The 21,411-nt window shown below is 38.7% G+C and overlaps 2 protein-coding genes across 2 annotated transcripts; both read left to right on the forward strand.

Moving 5' to 3' along the window:
* Nucleotides 1-4,224: 4,224 nt before the first annotated feature.
* Nucleotides 4,225-11,714, forward strand: LOC105046954 (cysteine-rich receptor-like protein kinase 44). Its single transcript, XM_029265108.2, has 7 exons — nucleotides 4,225-5,372; nucleotides 7,643-7,762; nucleotides 7,877-8,013; nucleotides 8,103-8,313; nucleotides 10,326-10,563; nucleotides 10,743-10,893; nucleotides 11,012-11,714. The coding sequence occupies exons 1-7, from the start codon at nucleotides 5,048-5,050 to the stop codon at nucleotides 11,336-11,338; spliced, it is 1,509 nt and encodes a 502-aa protein (XP_029120941.2). The 5' UTR covers nucleotides 4,225-5,047; the 3' UTR covers nucleotides 11,339-11,714.
* Nucleotides 11,715-20,432: 8,718 nt separating this feature from the next.
* On the forward strand, nucleotides 20,433-20,957 carry LOC105046953 (cysteine-rich repeat secretory protein 38-like). The gene has a single exon (XM_029265380.2). It carries the CDS (start codon nucleotides 20,433-20,435, stop codon nucleotides 20,955-20,957), a length of 525 nt encoding a protein of 174 aa, XP_029121213.2.
* The last annotated feature ends 454 nt before the right edge of the window (nucleotides 20,958-21,411 follow it).

Consider the following 21,411-nt stretch of genomic DNA (forward strand, 5'->3'; position numbering starts at 1 on the left):
GAAAATTTTTGTTGTGAAAATTGTCTGGCAAGCCTGGCAGATTTCATAGGGTTATGGTCATATGGAATATGCGGTTGTGTCACGTGGTTCATCTAGATATTGGATTTGAGACATGACATAATATATCCATCGAACGGGGTTCTGGACTGAGATGTTTATTTATTCTTGTGGCCACTAATATTTGTCCGACCTAAGGATTGTTTTCTTAATAAATCTTTTTCAAAAATAAAAAATCAATCAATTCTGCCCATGCAAGTGGGAGAATGTTAGGATTTTTTCTAAATGTAGGCTGCCACTTATTGGACTTTCCTATTACAAAAAATGGATTGGATGTTGGATTGGTGAAGCCCAAAAAAGTTCAATGCGATCCATATAACTCTTGAGCCTAGGTCTATCTTGGAAATTTATTTTTGGTGTGGTAAGAAAGGTATAGGGCCTGTTTTAAGATGGGGTTGCTTGATAGAAGGGTCCAAAAAAATAATTGACCCTAAAGGCTAGATCCTCTCCATCCAGAATATTATAGTCTTTATAAATGGCTATTGACTTTGGTTTGCCTCATCGAGAGCCACCATATAGACTTTGGAGAGGTTGAGAGAATTTCTAGTGTAGACACATGTACTACCATGCATCACCCTAACTATGGTTCAGCTTCTTTTCATGTCTGTGGTTGCGGGCTATCTTGAAAATTTTATCAATAAAGAAGATAAATAGCAAGTTCTTCTACATATTTGTATAATTTTCTAATGTTCTATATCTCTCGATATAGCTATTATAAATTTTTCTGCATAACAACTTGATTATATAGTAGTGTGCTGCATTTTTTTTTAACTTTTTCTTGGACCAAATAAGACCCTCTATGAATACTTTGCGTACCATCAATCGCATCATGCTGAGGCCTGGACTGGCTTTTGAATCAAAAGCAAGGTCTGGACCCTGCTTAATTTTGGTCAGCTTGAAGGGGTGGGATTTTGTGGCCTGGCAGTTTGAAGACATCCCTAGACTCCATGCTTTCGTTAAATTTTCTCGGATGGGTTCTATCTAAAATTGTGGTTGACGGCGTTCCAAGCCTTGATCCTATCTTGATTTGCCTTGACAAGAATTCCAATCTAGCATCCGAATCAGGTTTTCCAGCTGGAAACAGTTAAGAGTAACTAATGATCATTTCAAGCTAACTAGTTATTGGATGCAGCCCTGACTGAATTCCTTTTTCCAACTGCCTCAAAAGAAAATTGACTCGAACAACCGTTTTGTGTGGAACGTAGAATATTTTCCCCATGGTGGTAGCATAATTAGATTTTCCCATGCCTCTCATGATCCTACTAGCAATGATTCTACTAGCAGAATCGTGAGATCATGGAGATGATATCCTCTTGTTGCCACAAAAAAGTGAGCTAGATTTAAGAACAACAATGCCAGTCCTTTAATTGGCTCCACTATCTAATATAGTGCCATTAAATTAATCTTAAGGAAGTTAGGGGATGGAGGCCTCAAAGTAATGTGAATCATGTTGACGTGCACAGATGGTGTGAGGAAGGAGTCCGGATTTTTTTAAGTTGTCAAGAACCGTTGTAAGGCATTTGATTGGATGAACTTAATTGGGTTTTCATGAAAGTAATCTAAAGAGCTTTAATTTGCATTCTAAATATGAAGCTTTTCCTGGCTAACCTAATTATATAAGTAACATAATAAATCATTATCATATTACTAATCTCTTCACCTCTTCGCGATCCATTTTTCAAGTAGCCTAAGAATATGTCCAGTAATCAGGTGGGATCCAGGATTATACCAATTAGAAGCCAACCACGACATCCAATGTGCTGTAGAGCATTCAAGAAGTGCGTGGCTCGGCTCACCTATCTTCGACCAGCAATCAAAACGAGGGAATATAAGAGACCCTCTCTAAGGCCAAACACATTGACAGTCATTGGATTTGACTTTGGGGGAAGCTGATCCTTTCAGCCCAATTTGGCGCTGATCTCCGCATCATTTTCCCCTTCCCATTCTTTATTTCTATTTCAAAGTTGATTTTAAGCTATTTTGCAGATCTATTATCATTGATTAACTAATAAAATAATAATCAAGCCAAGTTTCCTGGATAGCAGTTGTCGTAACGCAGCTCTAATATGCGGTCTTCTCCATCAGTCGTCCTGCCTTTGGCCCGCCTGCACGCTCAATTATTAGTCGACCTGTTCCGATGGATCAGTCCGATAGCCGCTCGTCGCATTGCCCTCTTGAATTTAAACAACTCATAATCAGGAGAAATTTTTGCATGCACCAGGTGTTAACCAGGCCAAATCCCGGAACATATGCACGGTGGATAGCATGCAATCAAGAATTGATGGCATACGCGGGTTAGCGTGGCGTGTTATCCATTGTGGGATTTGATGGGGTCCAATTGAACCTGATGCATGCAATACGGAGGCCATAATCAGACACTGCCATAGCTTGCTTTGGCATTTGGGTTGGTCCATTGGACCTGGTCATGCGATAATTTTTCCATCGGCAAGAACATACAGTCAATGGAGTGTTCATACCTGATGCTGACAAACAGAAATTAAATTTCAAGCTACAAGCAGGGAAATCATTGCATCTCAGAGCTCGCCAGTTCTAAATGCCGAGATGAAGATCGATGATGAGATTGGCCTAAAGTGAAATCTCTCCCGAATTGTGGAGTAGGGGATCGCCTTTCCTAAATAGGACTTCTAGGTCAGCTGTGCCGACTCTACCTCTTTCCTTTTGGGCTACATGAAGGATGCTGAGGCAGTGCTAGTCAAGGCCCTTCCCTTAGTATCTCATTACATCATTTGTACGGCAGTAGCTAGGATTTGCACTTACTACATAAGTAACTTGAACTGATCAAGGTCCACCCCCATAGTTGATTAGGAGGGTGGAAGCAGCACCTCCGTCCATCATGGGGGTGCCTAAGAGTTGGTAGGGACTCCGATTGCCCTTAAAGCAGTGTCATTGGAGCAACATGACGAGATCCTTTTATATGGTGCCATGGTGATTGGATGTTTGCTCCTTGCTTCTTCCTGTAAATGGATCTAGATCCCTCCTTCTAATACCAATCTATTGCCGCTAGTCTTCTGGTGGAGACTAGATCGGTCAGAGAAGAGATATGGTAGGCGTCTGGTGGCAATGGCTTGATCTACCAAATAAGTCTCTGATTGAAGTTGGCTCTAGTAGAGATCCTCTGGTGCTTATGTCAAAAGTTTAAGAAAAAATGGAAGAAATATATATTGAGAGAGAAGTGATTGTGTACCTCAAGAATCACCTTTGGCCCTCAATTTATCAATAACGGCGGAAGTGCTGTGATGAGTTTGAAGAATTAGATTGTTAGGCTTGTTTTATTGGACGAAATATATTTATTATTTTTTATTTTATTTGAAAAGATATGTCGTTGTGTTCTCCTTTATCTACTCATGATAGACTATCATGTGAATTTCGAAATTTTTTTAGCCAGCATAAATCAAGCAATAATATTAAGTATAAATTTTTTTTAAAATGCCAGTTTGCAATGGTCTTGAAAATATCTCGGACCGGTGAGCATCAAGATTAGACCAAATGAGGTTTTCTGTGTGCCTGCTCCGTTCGAAGCAAGATTTTCCTATCGGTATCATAAATCATTATCATATTACTAATCTCTTTACCTCTTCGCGATCCATTCTTCAAATAGCCTCATAATATGTCCAGTGATTAGGTGGCGTCCAGGATTATACCAATTGGAAGCCAACCACGACATCCAATGTGCTGTTGGGCATTGAGGAAGTTCATGGCGCTCAGCTCATCTATCTTCGAGCAGCAATCCGAACGAGGAATTATAAGAGTTCCTTTCCCAAAGCAAAATACTTCGAGTCTGCGACAGTCTTTGGATTTGACTTTGGAGGAAGCTGATCCTTTCAGTCCAATTTGGGGCTCGGACTGGATGGAAATCGATCTCCGGGTCATTTCCCCCTTCCCATTCTTTATTTTTATTTCAAAATTGATTTTAATCTATTTTGCAGATCTATAGTCATTGTCTAACTGACAAAATAATAATCAAGCCCAGTTTCCTGGATATGAATTGTCGTAACACAGCTCTAATGCGCGGTCTTCTCCACAGTCGTCCTGTCTTTGCCTCGCCTGCAAGTCTAATTAGTAGTTGACCCGTTCCAGTGGATCAGTCCAATAGCCACTCGTCACGTTGCCCTGTTGTATTTAAACAGGTCATGATCGGGCACTACCGCATGATGCTTCGGCATTTGGTTTGATCCGCTAGCCTGGCCATGCGATAATTTCTCCGCCGGCAGGAACATAAAGTCAAGATTGGGGGTCTTCATACCCGATGCTGGAAAAACAGAAATTTCACGCTGCAAGCACGGAAGTCTCGTCAGTCCACGGCGACGAGTCTCGTTCCATCGCTTCCGGCAAAGCTTCATAACTAGTCCAACGTTCTCCGGTCAGAGAATCGGACTCCGATGAAAGACTCCCCACCCAACAACATCCACCTTTTGCTCTTCCTCTCGACCCCTTCCGATGACACCATGGCATCGAATCTACCAATGCCTTCCCATGTCCTCCCGAAACTTCCCCAAGTCCTCTTCCTTTCCGCCCTTTTCACTACCGTCTACGCCCCCTGCTGGGCCAGCGAGAACATCTGGTACGAGTGCTCCACCGACTCCAACTACACCATGAACAGCACCTACCACTCCAACCTCAACCTCCTCCTCCCCTCCCTCTCCTCTGCCACCCTCTCCACCGGCTTCGCCACCCTGTCCAAGGGCCAGGCCCCGACCAAGTCTTCGGCCTCGCCCTCTGCCGTGGCGACGTCTCCCAAGACGAGTGCCAATCTTGCCTCTCCAGCGCCGACCAAGACCTCCTCCAGCTCTGCCCCTCGGGGAAGTCCGCGGTCATTTGGCCCGATAAATGCTTCCTCCGCTACTCCAACCGCAGCTTCTCCTCCTCCTCATCCGATGACATCTCATTCAGAGAGATCATCTGCGATTTGGGGAACGTGTCGGAACCGACGAGGTTCGAGCACTTGGTGAGCGAGCTATTCAACAACTTGATGGAGCGGGCGGCGTACCATTCGGCGCTCATGTTCGCAACCGGGGAGGCAAAATTCATGACCTCGACGACGCTGTACGGGCTGGTGCAGTGCATGAGAAATCAGTCGGGGGACGAATGCTATGGGTGCCTGACGGTGTCGGCTGGAAATATACCAAATACTTGTTGGGGGAAGCAAGGAGCGGCGGTCTTGGGATACAATTGCTTGATGAGGTTTGACATCAACCCTTTCTACAACGAGTCTGTTGGGGCGTCACCGCCACCTCCACCGGATGATACGGTCTCTCCGCCCCCGAAGGGCAGCACTCCACCAGGAAAGGACAGGGGTAACAGGAGATTTTGTTACCATTTATTCTTTTGATAGGAGAGCTTATAGTATTCTTCCAGGGTAACTTGTTGCTATAATTCCATCAAATGAAGCTGGCTGTCTCCCCTGAGATGCACCAAGATTACAGGGATTCAGCTGATAACACATCTCCCGAATTACAAGTGTCCATCACAATGATAGCAGCATACTGCCCTGGTTCCACCGCCTAAACCTCACCACATATTGTGGTGGCATCACAGGAGAAATGAGTTGGATATCATCTGATTGACCCCGCGATTTCCCATAACAAAACTCTCAAAATTTTATTCATCATTCTGAAGACCAGTTGCATTTTAGGACTAATGAAGCAAGATTTACCGACCAGTACCATTTATTTTATTTTATTTTATTTTCCGAATCGTGCATCATAGGATACTACATCCGTCCCAGATCCCTTGCAAATGCTTTCTGATCATATTCATGGATTCATCTACCCAGCCGGATGCTGTTCAAAATCTTCATCTTTAATCGTTTGTTAGACTTTTGGAAACTCACAACTAGCAACAAAAAATTGAAATCAGCTTTCCCATAGCTATAAGTAATTCTCACTTGATTAAGGGCAAAGCAGTATTTGAAATAGGAAACATGCCTCAACTAGTCAAGGATAGGCTCACTGGAATACGACGGTTAGTAAAATTAGGAGGGTGACGTGGAGAAAGCTATCCTGTTTTGGTTGGTGTCAAGGACAAAAAGGCTTCTGTAGGGTATTTAGAATGAAAATTTTACTTTAAGAACGGGAATGCAAGAAGAGATGTTTGAAATGAAAGATCTTTCTTTTTTTTTTAGTGGATTCAACCTTAGATATTTGTTGCCAATGGATAGACAAACTTTTATCCTGCACATTCTTCATTTACTTAAGGGTTGCTCCAAGGATATTTTAGTCTTTTTACTTTCTATATATTTCTGACTATCGGATTAAATATGGACCATTCATGTTTAACTGGATGAGAGATCCATATGTATGACTGGTGCGGTAAATATTTCAAAGACGAGCATTATTTTATGTCCTTTTTTTTTTTCTATTGCAAAAAGCCACGGGTGTGTGCAAAGGGCGTGTGCGGAGAAGCCACGGGTGCCACCGAAGGTAGAGGTGCGGGAGGGGAAGGGGGTGGAAGTGGTTAGGGGTGTGGTATAAAAAAGCCACGGCATCGGGAGTTGTGGTGCGGAGAAGCCATGGGCTGCGGGGAGGAGAGCAAGAGTGGGAGGGTGGAGTGGAGAACCCATGGGCTATGGAGGGAGGGGGGGTGGGAGAGGGTGGTAGTGCGGAGAAGTAGCGGGCTGTCGGAGGAGCTGAGAAGGGCGGTGGCGGAGGCAGAGGATCCGATGGGTAGAGGCGCACTGGGGGCACTGTGGGCAAAGGGCGGAGCACCGATGGGCAAAGGATGTGCCAGAGGGTGGTGGGAGTGCCGTGGGCGAGGGAGGGGGGCATGGTGGTGGAACCATGTTGATGGAGGAGCACCAATGGGCAGAGGACCCGCGGGTGGGTGGTGGAGAAGAAGAAAGAAGGGGGGGTTGCAGTGGAGAAGAAAAAAAAAGTTAGGGGGTGAGGGAAAGGGGGTGCTGTGGCGGAGAAGAAGAAAGAAGAGAGGGTGCGGGGGGAGTGCAGCGGGGCGGTGGGGGAGGGAGAGGCACAATGCTCAGTGCTGGGGTGATGGGAGGGAAGCACCGGGGGGAGGGAGGAAGACCACTGAGGAAGGGGGGTGGCGGTGCGGGGGTGGGACGATGGGAGGAGAAGAAAATAAAATCTTTAAAATGCTCTTTATAATAAAATATTATAAAAGAGCACCATAGCAAAATCCTGTACTTGATGTGATCTCACGCTTAATTACTTCCCATGCATAATTTTGTTTAGCTAGAACTGAATTGCATGTATGGCTCATGTGTTGGTTTAGAACACTTAGATAAACGCAAGTTACATGAAAGTTTGTATGCTAACTTCAAATTCTATAAAATTTGGATTGGATTCTATTTTGTTTCCCCTTTTTTTCACTATGACAAGAAGCAATCCTTGAAAATTTGGTAACAATTATTCACATGACACTTTTAAATGGGCATGCTATTATGTTGGTTATTTTTCAACTAGTGTGCATAGCTTGATCACCTTGACATATTGACCATCATTGGTAGTTTAGCAGTGGTAGTTAGCAAGCAATAATTTGATAAGTTATAAAATTCTCCTCTATGAGATAGAGGTATTTATATTTCTAAAACATTATCAATTTGGTTCAGGAAAAAAGAACAATGCAATGATGATTGTTCTTCTTGTTGTCTCCATGTTTGTTTTGCTGATAGTCTTATCTGCCGTTTTCATTTGTTTGAGGAGGAGGAGAAAATTTACAAATTTATTTAGTAAGTATCCGCCATTTTCTTTTTTTAATTTAGACATCAAAGAAGAATATATGCACATTGTTTTTTGTTAAAAGCTCAAATCCAATTCATGGTTTTATGTAAAACATATGTCAGGACAACCAGACATTGAAAATGAGGAGGACAAAAACGTTGGAACTCTATTATTTGACTTGAGTACAATTGGAACTGCCACCAATAACTTTTCCGACACAAACAAGCTTGGAGAAGGTGGTTTTGGATCAGTTTATAAGGTAATGGAGTACTCTACCGTTATGGTTAGTCTCCATCCAGTTTGAATTAAACATAATTGTTTTCTTCTGTTATTTTGACTTTGCAAAAGGGAGTGCTACCAAATAGCCAGGAAATAGCTGTGAAAAGACTTTCAGCAGGTTCCAAGCAAGGGCTCTTGGAGTTTAAAAATGAGGTTGTTTTCCTTGCTAAGCTTCAACATAGAAATCTTGTGAGGCTATTGGGATTCTGCTTAGAACACGAAGAAAGGCTACTAGTCTATGAATTTCTCTATAACACAAGCCTTGACAAATTTTTATTTGGTATGCACTTCTTGCTCTTCTCCCCATGAGAAAAACTTACACTTTTTACAAGTTGAAAATGCCACTAGTTTTACCACTAAAGAAGTAATATGGCTAGGACCTGATGTATCACTATACCATGTATTTTTCGCTAGCCTTTTTCTCTATATGCTGTAGATCATATAATTTTAATTATTTTTAGAGGTGGACTAGGATCCAGTCAATTAGATTCAAGTCCAATCTGATCAGTCTTTGGTGAAAGACAAGGGGCCAATAATGATGGTTTAAGTCATTGGACATGATCACCAAAATATAATTTGATTAGGAGGCATTGGCCAGCCTATGCATCAACTTGTCAAACACGAATAGTTTAAATAACACAATAAAATGCCTTTTATTTGATTGCTTCCCACATAAACTCAGGGGCACCAAATCATATGATTTTTGGTCTATAAGTAGTTTACAGATAGAAAATCATATCTAATGCTTGGATCATTAGGGTTGAGCCTCTAACTTGTGGTAGGACTATTAGATCTAACTTAAAATTTGATCCTAGTTCACCTCATGTTTTCGCTCTTACTTAATAGTAGGAGTGGCAATCAGGTCGGGTTGGGTCGGATGCATGTCTGGTCAAAAAATTGTCCATCAGAATATGATCAATTTATTAAATAGATTAAAAATTTATATCTGAACTCGACCTATTTATTAAACAGATAACTCAATTTGACCTACATAAACCATTTATTAAATGGATCAAATCATGTTAATTTGGTTAAACAGATTAAGTAGATTTTGAAAGGGTTAAACGGATTAGGTTAAACAGGATATAAATAGGTTCAGCAAGTTTTAAATTGGTTAAATAGGTCTTAAACGGATTATTTGACTTAATTCAATCTAAATATTAAATGAGTTAAAAAGATTAAATGGGTCAAATGTCAAAAACCCAAATTCGACCCAAATATTAAATAGGTTGATCGAGTTGACCTATTTATGATCAGAACACATTTAACCCAAACCCAAATCCAAACTTTCTCAATGGCAAGTCAATCATGGGTCGGTCTTTGACTGCTCGGGTCATATTTTGCCAACCTTACCTAATAGCAACAAGTATGTGCATGCATGTTTCTCTATAGAATTTAGATTGGAAGTATGAAAGATACATCCAAATCAGGCCTAGGCTATAAATATCACTATTTTAGCAATTCTATTACAAAATTTAGTGATCTTTCATTTCCTTTTATTGTCACGGTTAACATGCATTTTATTCCTTTTGTGTCCATTAGTTTTTTGGTTGGAACAGAGTTTACCTTGTTAATGTCCTACTTCATCTCGAAGTGAACTTTTCTTGGATAACAATCAAGGAACTAGTTCGGGTAGAGTTTATAAGCAACTTACATGAAATGCAGTCATTGCTTATTCACTCCCGAAAGGCTGATTCTTTATCATAAAATATAGTGCCTTTAATTTCATGTTAGATTGCTTCTTGGAGGCTTTGCTCTTTGTTTGGTTTTTGGTTTTTGGTTTCATTAAGATGATGAGCTGCTGGGTTATTGCTCAGCCTTTTAGCCTATTTTGTTTTTTTTGGTTGATCAACGGTCAAGGCAGTCTGCGTTTCGTGTTAGATTATAACCAACACTAATTCCACTAACAATTCCACTGTAGTACTAAGAGAAGGCTAGATTTAAATAGGCGAGTTTTTGACATGTAAGCCAAAGATCGTTCTACAAAATTGAAAGGATATAAAAAGTACTTAGGATTGTACAGGTTGGTTTAGCCTCATTTTTGAGGGGCATATGAAGTCCTAATGATGTGTGCATATATACTATTACCTACTTAAATCTGGTCAACTCTCTTTTTGCAGAATCTTGCTCTGTGATTCCTATGTTATTATTTTTGACCCGATGTTGATTTTGTTAGAAAAAGGATAATGTTGCATGGACACAAGAATCTCATGTCGTATTTATTTATTTTTACAAATTGATCATGATGACATAATTACATGCACTGACTAGGTTTTGACTTCATTGGAATAGATCCCATGAAAAATAGGCTGCTAGACTGGGGAAGGCGGTACAATATTATTGAAGGGATTGCAAGAGGGCTTCTTTATCTTCACCAAGATTCTCCACTCAAGATTATTCATCGGGATCTGAAAACAAATAATGTTCTGCTAGATCAGTACATGAACCCTAAGATTTCAGATTTTGGTTTAGCAAAGCTCTTTGATGAAGACAAAACACGAGGAATTGCTAGCCGAATTGCTGGGACATAGTATGTTACAGGCCTTATTGATTTATACATTCAATCCATATTTCAATTGTTGTGACTACTAGTTAGCATTGTAAATCTTTATAATTTTGATCTTTCACTTGATTACAAGATATCTATTTCTTCTTTAGTCAATAACATACTGTTGCTTCAACACATGACTCTTCTATGACGGTATGCAGTGGGTACATGGCACCAGAGTATGCAATACATGGACACATCTCAACAAAAGCGGATGTATTTAGCTTTGGAGTTCTTGTTCTAGAAATTGTGACTGGTCGACGAATCACTGACTTTACAGGATCAGGGTATGCTGCGAATCTCCTAAGCTATGTAAGCATTTGATACTCTTACTCCAATCAATACTAAGATATCTACCAATGATTTAGTAGCACAAATTGCATCAGACAAGCCTAGTTGTGGATCTTGATTTTGCTTGCATGTAATGAAGGCATGGAAGCACTGGAACGCAGGGAAGGCACTGCATTTGATGGATCGAAGCCTTGGTGATCAGTATGATAGGCAAGAAGCCTCCAGATGCATTCATATGGGTTTACTCTGCGTCCAGGAAGACCGAACGAAGAGACCAAGCATGGAATTGGTTGTTCTCATGCTGAGTGGTCACTCTGTCACTGTTTCAACTCCTTCTGTACCTGCATATCTTGTCCAAGGCAGTGCAACCACCGAGGTTGATGTGGATTCAGGAAACAGAAATTCCAATCCACCAAACGGGGAGAGCTCTATCAGTGCGAGGAAAAATCTAACTCGGTATCTATAAATGATGTAACGATTAGTGAAATGGGACCTCGATAACTTGCACAGGGAAAATTTGGTCGTTTGATGAAAACGATATCATGTTTTAACCAGTCTTGTTAGCACTCACATTGAGAGAGCGTTGAACACTGTAACTTGAAAAGGTGTATATCTCATCACAAAATTGGAAGAACGGAACACATTATAACTCGAGGAAGTGAAGCTATACTTATTGGTTAAAAAAGCTTAGTGGTGTAAGTTTGCAGGGCTTCACAGAAGAAACCCTAGTTGAAAAATAAAATTGGCGTATGACGTGTATGAAGGGGCGAGCTCAAGGTATTCTTTAGTGAAAATTGAAAGAATAATTAGCAATGTGCTCGCCTCACAGTGCTATTATTGAACAGAGGCTAAAAATCTGAAACAACAGACGAGTGATCATTTCAAGCTAACTAGTTGTTTGATGCATCCTTGATTGGACTCTGTTTTCCAGCTGCCTCAAAAGAAGATTGACTCGGGTAGCTCTCATTTATGGAATATGGATAATTTTCCTCATAGCATCGTCACGTAGATTTGAAAGTTCGGACTTGGCTCAAACACGTCGACTTTTGAATCATCAGGTACGAGTCCAATTATAGACCCCATCAAAAAAAGGGAGAATTGTATACGGTAAAAGAAACTACCAGAGCAAATCTGGATCCAATATTTGACTTAATTACATAATTGTGCATGCATTTTGTGCGATAGATAAAAAGAATAATGAAATAAGAAAGAACAAGAGAGAAAATAGTAAGAGAAGAGCAAGAGCATATAAAGGATCAGTCTATATACCTACATCAACAGGTAAAGACAATGTAAAATGCTTCACTTTTGGAGATTACAGAGTATAAAAGGTACCTCACAAACTCTAGCCTCTAATATACCTGATCGTAGGACACTTAATTACACTCGTCTTGAGATTACAAGGGATATATATAATGAAGTAAGCTGATTTAGACTCAAACAGGTTTTTCTATTATAAGTAGTTTAGGCCAGGATCCTAAGTTGATATTGACTTGAATTGTTATCCAACATAGATCTTCTAGAAGTTGATGTGAATTTATCCTCCTAGAAGGAAAATTTTTAAGGCATACTCAACAAATTTTTACCTTGGCTTGAAGTTTACAAAGTCAAATATATGGAAATCTTTCTCACTATGTCTTTCTTATCTACCTCTAAGGGCATTAACCTCTACAAATACCAATCAAGTCTAAGAAATTCTTAAACTTATTAATTGGAAGTGACTTTATTAATATATCAGTTGGATTCTCTTCAATGCTTATTTTCTGAACTGTAATAATATCATTATTTATAATCTTCTGAATAAAATGATATTTGACATCAATTGCTTGATCCGCTCATGATATTTTAGATTTTTGGCCAAGTAAATGGGGCACTAGCTATCATAGTGTACCATTATTAACTGCTGTTAAAGCCAAGACCATCAATAAGAACATGTAATTATATAGCTTCCTTGACTCCCCTGTTACAGCTATATGCTTTGTTTTAGCTGTAAATAAAGTAATTGTAGACTGAAGTATAGTCTTCCAAATAATAGTGCAACCAAAATAAGTAAAGATATATCCAATCAATAATCATATTTATCCAAATCACCTTCTTAATCAGAATAAAAATAGCTTGCAATACCATCAATTGATTTGCTACTATGATAGGCTAAGCCAATATTTGTAGAGCCTCTTAAATATTTTATATTCCATTTCACGACTTGCTATTGTGTCTTTTAGGATTCCCATATGCCTACTAATCATATTAATAGTATATGAAATATCAGACCTAGTACAAACATAGCATATATCAAGCTACCAATTGCACTAACATATCAAATACATGACGTATTCTCCACCTCCTTAGTTTGCAGTGGCAATAAAGTAGATAATTTAAAGTGTGAAGCCAAAAGAGTACCCTTTGGTTTGGATCTATCTACACTAAAACATTCAAGCACCTTCTCTACATACTTTTTTTGAGATCAGTACAATCGACCTACTTGCTAATCTCAATGAATCTCTATCTCCAAAATCTTATTTGCCACACCCAAATCCTTCATTTCAAATTCACCAATTAACTAAACTTTCAACCTACTAATTTCATATTTATCCTTAGCTGTAGTGAAGATATCATCAATATACAATAACAAATATATATAGGAATCATTTGAGAGTTTTTTTATAATAAACATAACTATCATAGTAATTTCTAGTAATTATTAACCATGAAGGTATCAAATCTTCTGTACCACTATTTAAATGACTACTTCAGTTCATATAAAGATTTCTTCAATAGGCAAGCATAATTCCTTTTATCTGAAACAAGTAATTCTCTGACTATGATATATAGATTTATTTCTCTAACTCACTATATAAAAGATAGTTTTGATATCAAGCTGCTTAAGCTCTAAATCAAATGCACAAACCATAGCAAGTAGAACATATATGGAGCTATACTTCACAACAAGATAAAATACTTTATGAAAATACATTCCCTTCTTCTGATATAATCTTTTGCAACTAACCATCCTTGAGTCGTGTCATCTAAGCCCCAAGATTGTCTTCTTTCTTCTTGAAAATCCATTTGTAGCCCACTGTTATTTTAGTACCCTTAGGTAGCTATACTAACTTTTAAGTATAACTTTTCTAAAGTGACTCAATTTCTTCATTCATAGTTGCAACCTATTCTATAGACTCCTTGCTATTAATTGCATCCTAATATTAAGAAGATTTCTTACCCTCAATACTCTTAGCTACTGCTAGAGTATAAACAATCGTATTTGCATATCATGAAGATGATCTAATCTATCTCCTCTCCCAACCTATAGCAATACTATGCTTGTTATTGTGGTGATTTAATCATCCTGTATAAAATCTTGTCTCTATATGATTGGATTGAATTGGAGAGTTTTGTTACACTCTCCTTGAAGCTTCAACATCAAGCTCCACTTGTTTACTGACACCGTGGTCTATACCTGTATTGTCAATAGATTCCTTCTTTTGGTTTAACATAATTAACTCATCAAAAGTAATATCTCTATTAGTAATAATTTCGAGCGATCTAAAATCATCTATATACCATAATCTATATCCTTCACCCATTTGTATAATCTAGGAATATGGATATTTTTGCTCTCGGTTTAAGTTTAGCATCATTCACATGAACATATGTTGGGTAGGGCAATCAAATATTCTCAAATCAGGATAATTGATAGAGTGGCTAGATCATACATCATGCGGAATCTTGCACTTGGTTGTAGTTGATGGAGACCAATTTATTAGATACCGTGCTGTATTAACTACTTCAGTCCGAAAAATTTTATCGAGTTTAGCATTTAAAGGCATACAACGATCTCTCTTCATGAGTGTCCTATTCATCTATTTTACAACTCTAACTAAAATATCAAAACTCTAATATCATTTGTTGCAACAGGCAATGAGAATAATGAAATAAGAAAGAAAAGGAAGAAAAGAACAAGAGCATACAAAATTTATATAGTTTAGTCTATTGACCTATGTCCATAGGTAGAGAAGGTGCAAAATGCTTCATTATAAAAAAAAATAAAGATTATAGAGTATAAAATTACCTTATAAACTCTAGCCTCCAAATATTTGATCTCTAGGACACTCAATTACACTCTTCCCTGAGGGTTACAAGGGATATATATAAAGAATAAGCTGATTTATACTCAAACTAGCATTTCTATAATATTTAGCTTAGGCTAGTGTCCTAAGTCAATATAGCCTCAAATTGATATCCAAAGTAGACATTCTAGAAGTTAATGTACATTTTTCTTCTAGAAATAAAACTCAAGACATACTCAGCACATTTAACTTTTCTTAAGGAGTTTGTTGATGGGTATCGTGTTTACCTTCTGCAATATGCCCTTGATCCATAATGTCATGCTCCTAATTTCAAAGGCTTGTCTCATATCTAGCCATTATGCATTAGCATCATACCATTTCTTTTCATTTCTTTTTGAATTTATTGGGTAACTTGAATTAGATCCATACTCAGTTCATTCAAAACATTTAGATGTCTTGGTTCTTACACACTCTTATTTATCCAAATCCATACTCAGTTCAATCGATGGACATATTGTAAGAACCCCACCCATTGACTACCTTCTTTTTTCCGCATGAATTTTAAAGTCGATCTCAAAAAAAAGGATAGGAAACTCACGTGCTGGGCATATGAGGCTAGAGAAGGGGACTCCCAATGGGAGTCCACCTCTTCCTCTCGATTTCTGTAGGAAATTGAATCTTAGGGCTTGTTGGAGCCCAAAACTCCACCTGTAAAATGAACCCCGACTTCTCCCACTATGCATCATCTCTCGTCTCTGATCCTCTACTGGCGAAAACCCTTGATTTCTTCTTGATTTTTCTTGGAGTGGTCTGGAGAGCTACTGCTGATTCATCACCAGAATATGCCTTCAGCCTTGCTGGACTTAGGTAAGATGTGGACCACCTTGTTTCACTTTTTTTTTTTTTTGATTTTTCTGCCTTCACTTAAAACAGCAATCACCGTAAGGTCATGGATGAGTTTCCCTCTTTTGGTTGTTTTACTGAGCACTGCCAACCATGGCAATGGTCAGGATTGCCACCATGACCACCGACAGGCATCATCATGGATCACTGATCCTAGGTTCCTCTGCTTGAGAGCTTGGGATGAAGAGAGGAAGAAAGGGGAGTAGTCCCCTATTTGAAAAGAATGGAGAGAGTTGTTTTCTTCTCTCTTTTCTCTCTTATCTTCTTCCTTCTCTCTCTACCTTTTGTTCATTTTCTTTTTATTTCTCTAATTAGGCTAGGGATTTTAGGGAAGGGGGTTGGATGGCAAACCCCTAATGAATCCCGACTGAGGGTTCTAGATAGATGATTCCTATCCAATGGACTTTATTTTTAATATTAAATTTAGTTCTATAAATGAACAATCCCTTGGATCAGAGAATTTTGGGTAGGGTTCTTGACCCTCAGATCATAAACCTATTGAGTTTAGTTTGACATTAGTAGAAGTAAGAATTCTCGAATATGGATCACCTATTTATATAAAAAATATTTTGTGCATTAGTGATTTTGATTCATATGGCTTTTGATATTTATATGCTATATACTTATTTGTTAAGTATTTGCATGATTTTATATGAAGTTATATATGACATATCGCTATTGTTGACTTAGATAGATTTTGGTAATCCTGTGCATCGAATTTTGTAAAAGAGTGCAATTTTAAATTATAACACTTAACAAGCATAGAATTGAATTGTTGATTGAACATGAGTTTGTAGTATTTTGGACTAGCCACTTTATTAATGCTCTATCATGGCTTAAAATATGATCGTAGTAATTCAAGATCGAGTACTTGTGGTCCTTTAGCCACTGAATTATTGTCCTATCACGAATGTGAAATGTGTTGTGGTAATTCAGAGTTGAGCACCTATGATCCTTTGACTAACTACTCACCATGGGCTTAAAACATGATTATGGTAATCCATAGGACTAGCCACATTGTTATTCTATCATAGGTGGTTGTGGTAATTCATAGGACTAGTCACTTTTGTTGTTCTATCATAGATTGAAAATATGATGGCGTAGTCTAAAGTCGAGCACCTTAATATGATTGATCTAATATATGTTGGTTTAAGATAATTATATGATGTGACTCATTGTATAAAAAAAAGATATATTTGCTATGCATGATTTATAAATCATATTTTTTTTGACATGTGATTGATATGGATAACAACCATTGTTATTTTCTTATTTATTATTATTATATTAGTATTGATGTGTAAAAATTTTTATTAGACTATAAAGCTCACAACCCCTTTCTTTCCTTTTTTCTTTTTAGAGTTTTGTAAGATCCTTATGCTTGGCTAAGGTTGGGAGCATGATTTGAAAGGATTGATTAGATAGAGCATCATCAATATTAGTTGGATAATTAAATTTAATAAATTATTTAAAAATTGATATTTATTAATGTAGAATATATGTTATGAATTGAGATCAATAGTATTCATTAGATTTTGAGATTTTAATAAATTTTATGACCTTGCATATTCTTTAGGATCTTATCCTTGAGAGTGTGCAACTGTTCCATGGCCAATTTGGATGCTGGGGTAGGGCGTGATACATAGAGAATTGGAATTAAAATTAAGATCTAACTTGCATGGATCTAATTCGGGTTCATGGGACCCAAAACTGGTGGAGCAGAAGAGGAAGCTGAAAGATCCACTTAGAAGAGGTGCGAATTGAGGAAGCAAATCCCTCATCCTCCAATGATATTATTTCTTTCTTAAATAATAATATAATCAAAGTTCAAACTCTTCATAATAATACTATTGTCATTTCAATGACGATAGTGAATTATGATGTAAAAAAATTTTAATTGATAATAAAAATTTTATCGATATTTTGTATTATGATGCATTCCAAAAGATAAAAATATCTAATGAACAACTAAAGCGGGCCAATGCACTGCTAGTCGGATTCTACGATAATTTGATAGCTGTTGAAGATAAGTGAAACTGCTCATAACCACATAAAAATCACCTCAGCAGGCTGTTGTGCTGTTGAACTTCCTAGTAATCCAAATGCCTTCTACGTACAATGCCATATTTGGTTTGTTCGATGATGTGTTCGATCTTTGAGTATGTGACGGATACCGAGCATCATGACAGGATAACTTGGGATGTGTACCCTACGCAGTAGTGATGTCATTGGTAGATGTTTGACCACATAAGGTTGGCACTTAGATGAAGTCAGTGTCATAAGCTTTTGACCGATCGGCCTCATTGCTGCCCCGAATTCCTACAAGCTATATTGTGATTCCTATGAACTAGCCTATAGATCGGGAACCACGATATCACTAGTGTGCAGACGATGATGAATTGGCATTCGTTGCAACAGCCTACTACTTTTTTAGATGCGGACAACTGGCTCTATAACAACCTGCTGACACCTACTACTCTAGCTCCGACACCCACTACTTTGGCTCCGACAAATGCTAATCGCTTAACAAACTTTCCTATAAAATGAAAGATACGAAGAAGAAAGGAGGATTCTGAACCCTACTCACTCTCACCATCTTTCTTCGTTGTTCTCCCTCTCTGACTCTTTTTGACTTAACTATTAGAGGTTCCCCATCGAAGAACCCCCACTTCTTCTTCGATGTGTGTGGACTTTTTTTGCAGCTCCTCAAGGTCTAGATCAATACTCGACTACTCCAGCTTGGCGGCGACCTGAGCTATCCTACCACCTCATCACTTCATCGTAGAGGTACAGCAATAGGTTCTATCTAAAATTATGGTCAACGGTGTTCCAAGTCTTAATCCTACCTTGATTTGCCTTGACAAGAATTCCAATCTAGCTTACCAATCAGTTCTTCCAGTGGGAAACAGTTGAGTAGCTAATGATTATTTCAAGCTAACTAGTTATTGGATGCAGCCTTGACTGAACTCCTTTTTCCAACTACCTCAAAAGAAATTTGACTCAAACAACCGTTTTGTGTGGAACGTAGAATATTTTCCCCATGGTGGTAGCATAAATTAGATTTTCCATGCCCCTCGTGATCCTACTAGCAATGATTCTACTAGCTAGCAGAATCGTGAGATCTTGGAGATGATATCCTCTTGTTGCCACAAAAAAGTGAGCTGGAATCAAGAACAACAATGCCAGTCCTTTAATTGGCTCCACTATCCAATATAGTGCCATTAAAATTAATCTTGAGGAAGTTAGAGGATGGAGGCCTCAAAGTGATGTGAATCATATTGACGTGCACAGTTGGTGCGAGGAAGGAGTCCGGATTTCTTCTAGTTGTCAAGAACCATTGTAAGGCATTTGATTGGATGAACTCTGAAGCTTACAGTTGGGTTTTCATGAAAGTAATCTAAAGAGCTCTAATTTGCATCCTCAAATATGCAGCTTTTCCTGGCTAACCTAATTATATAAGTAACATAATAAATCATTATCATATTGCTAATCTCTTTACCTCTTCGCGATCCACTTTTCAAGTACCTAAGAATATGTCCAGTAATTAGGTGGGATCCAGGATTATACCAATTAGAAGCCAACCACGACATCCAATGCGCTGTTGGGCACTCAGAAGTTCTGGCGCTGAGCTCATCTATCTTCGAGCAGCAATCCGAACGAGGGATTATAAGAGTTCCTTCCCCAAAGCAAAATACTGTGACAGTCCTTGGATTTGACTTTGAAGGAAGCTGATTCTTTTAGAGTTTATTATTTAAATAATTAAAAAAAATATTTATTAAAATAATATATTTTTTAATTTATTTATAAAAATAATTTAAATTTATGAAACATCATTTCAAATGATTTTTATATGTACACGTCATCATCTTCTCTGTTCTATGTGGATGGTCAAAAAAAAAAATTAAATCATCATTTGAAATGATATTTTTGAAAATATTATTTCAAATGACGTTTTCGAATACGTCATTTCAAATGATGATTTTAATTATTTATTTTAAAAAATAAAAATAAAAATAAATATTATAATTTTTAATTTATAAAAAAAATAAAAATTTTAATTTTGATTCAAATAAAAATCGTTATTTCAAATTATTTTTTTAAAAAATATCTAAAAAATAGATCTAAAAAATAAAAAATAAAAAAAATCATAAAAAAAAGAAAAAAAAAAAAGAATGGAAAAAAAATAAAAATTATAATTCTAAATTTAAAAAAATAAAAATAAAATTTAAATTTAAATAAAAATCATCATTTTTATTTATAATTTCTATTTCAAATTAATTTTTAAAAAAATATTTCAAAAAAAAATTTAAAAAAAATAAAAAATAAAAAATAAAAAATATTATAAAAAAAATAAAAAAAAAGGGAAAAAACACCACTTGCACTAGCGAGTTCGCTGGACTACAGAAATATCCCGCTGTGAGCACGGAGTCTCGTCGGTACTGCACGGCGACGCTCTCGTTCTATCGGTTCTGGCAAAGCTTTATAACTACTCCAACGTTCTCCGGTCAGAGAATCCAGACTCCGATGAAAGACTCCACACCCCACAACATCCACCGTTTGCTCTTCCTCTCGACCCCTTCCGATGACACCATGGCATCGAATCTACCAACGCCTTCCCATCTCCTCACCAAACTCCCCCAAGTCCTCTTCCTCTCCGCCCTTTTCACTACCATCTACGCCCACCATGGGGCCACCCAGACCCCCATCTACGTGTGCGACACCGACTCCAGCTACACCACCAACAGCACCTACCACTCCAACCTCAACCTCCTCCTCCCCTCCCTCTCCTCCGCCACCCGTTCCACCGGCTTCGCCACCCTGTCCAAGGGCCAGCCCCCCGACCAAGTCTTCGGCCTCGCCCTCTGCCGCGGCGACGTCTCCCAAGACGAGTGCCGATCTTGCCTCTCCACCGCCGACCAAGACCTCCTCCATCTCCGCCCCTCGGGGAAGTCCGCGGCCATTTGGCCCGAGAACTGCTTCCTCCGCTACTCCAACCGCAGCTTCTCCTCCTCCTTATCCGATGACATCTCATTCAGCGAGATCGTCTGCGATGTCGGGAACGTATCGGAACCGACGAGGTTCGAGCACTTGGTGAGCGAGCTATTGAACAATTGACGGAGCAGGCGGCGTACCAGTCGGCGCTTATGTTCGCACCCCGGGGGCAGAATTCATGACCTCGACGACGCTGTACGGGCTGGTGCAGTGCATGAGAAATCAGTCGGGAGACGAATGTTATGGGTGCCGACGGTGTCGGCCGGAAATATACCCAATTATTGTTGGGGAGTCGGTCTTGGGATGCAATTGCTTATTGAGGTTTGACATCAACCCTTTCTACAACGAGTCTGTCGGGGCGGCGCCGCCACCTCCTCCACCGGATGATACGGTCTCTCCGCCTCCGAAGGGAAGCACTCCACCAGGAAAGGAAAGGGGTAACAAGAGATTTTGTTACCATTTATTCTTTTGATAGGAGAGCTTGAAGTATCCTTCCAGGGTAACTTGCTGCTATAATTCCATCAAATGAAGCTAGCTGTCTCCCCTGAGATGCACTAAGATTACGGGGATTCAGCTG

This window comes from Elaeis guineensis, chromosome 6, assembly GCF_000442705.2.
Source record: "Elaeis guineensis isolate ETL-2024a chromosome 6, EG11, whole genome shotgun sequence".
Lineage (NCBI taxonomy): Eukaryota > Viridiplantae > Streptophyta > Magnoliopsida > Arecales > Arecaceae > Elaeis > Elaeis guineensis.

Coding starts and splice junctions, on each gene's coding strand:
- LOC105046954 (XM_029265108.2), top strand. CDS start 5,048: ATGGAGCGGGCGGCGTACCATTCGGCGCTCATGTTCGCAACCGGGGAG. Junction 8,014..8,102: donor GTTTTGGATCAGTTTATAAG/GTAATGGAGTAC, acceptor ACTTTGCAAAAG/GGAGTGCTACCAAATAGCCA. Junction 10,894..11,011: donor CTGCGAATCTCCTAAGCTAT/GTAAGCATTTGA, acceptor CATGTAATGAAG/GCATGGAAGCACTGGAACGC.
- LOC105046953 (XM_029265380.2), top strand. CDS start 20,433: ATGGCATCGAATCTACCAACGCCTTCCCATCTCCTCACCAAACTCCCC.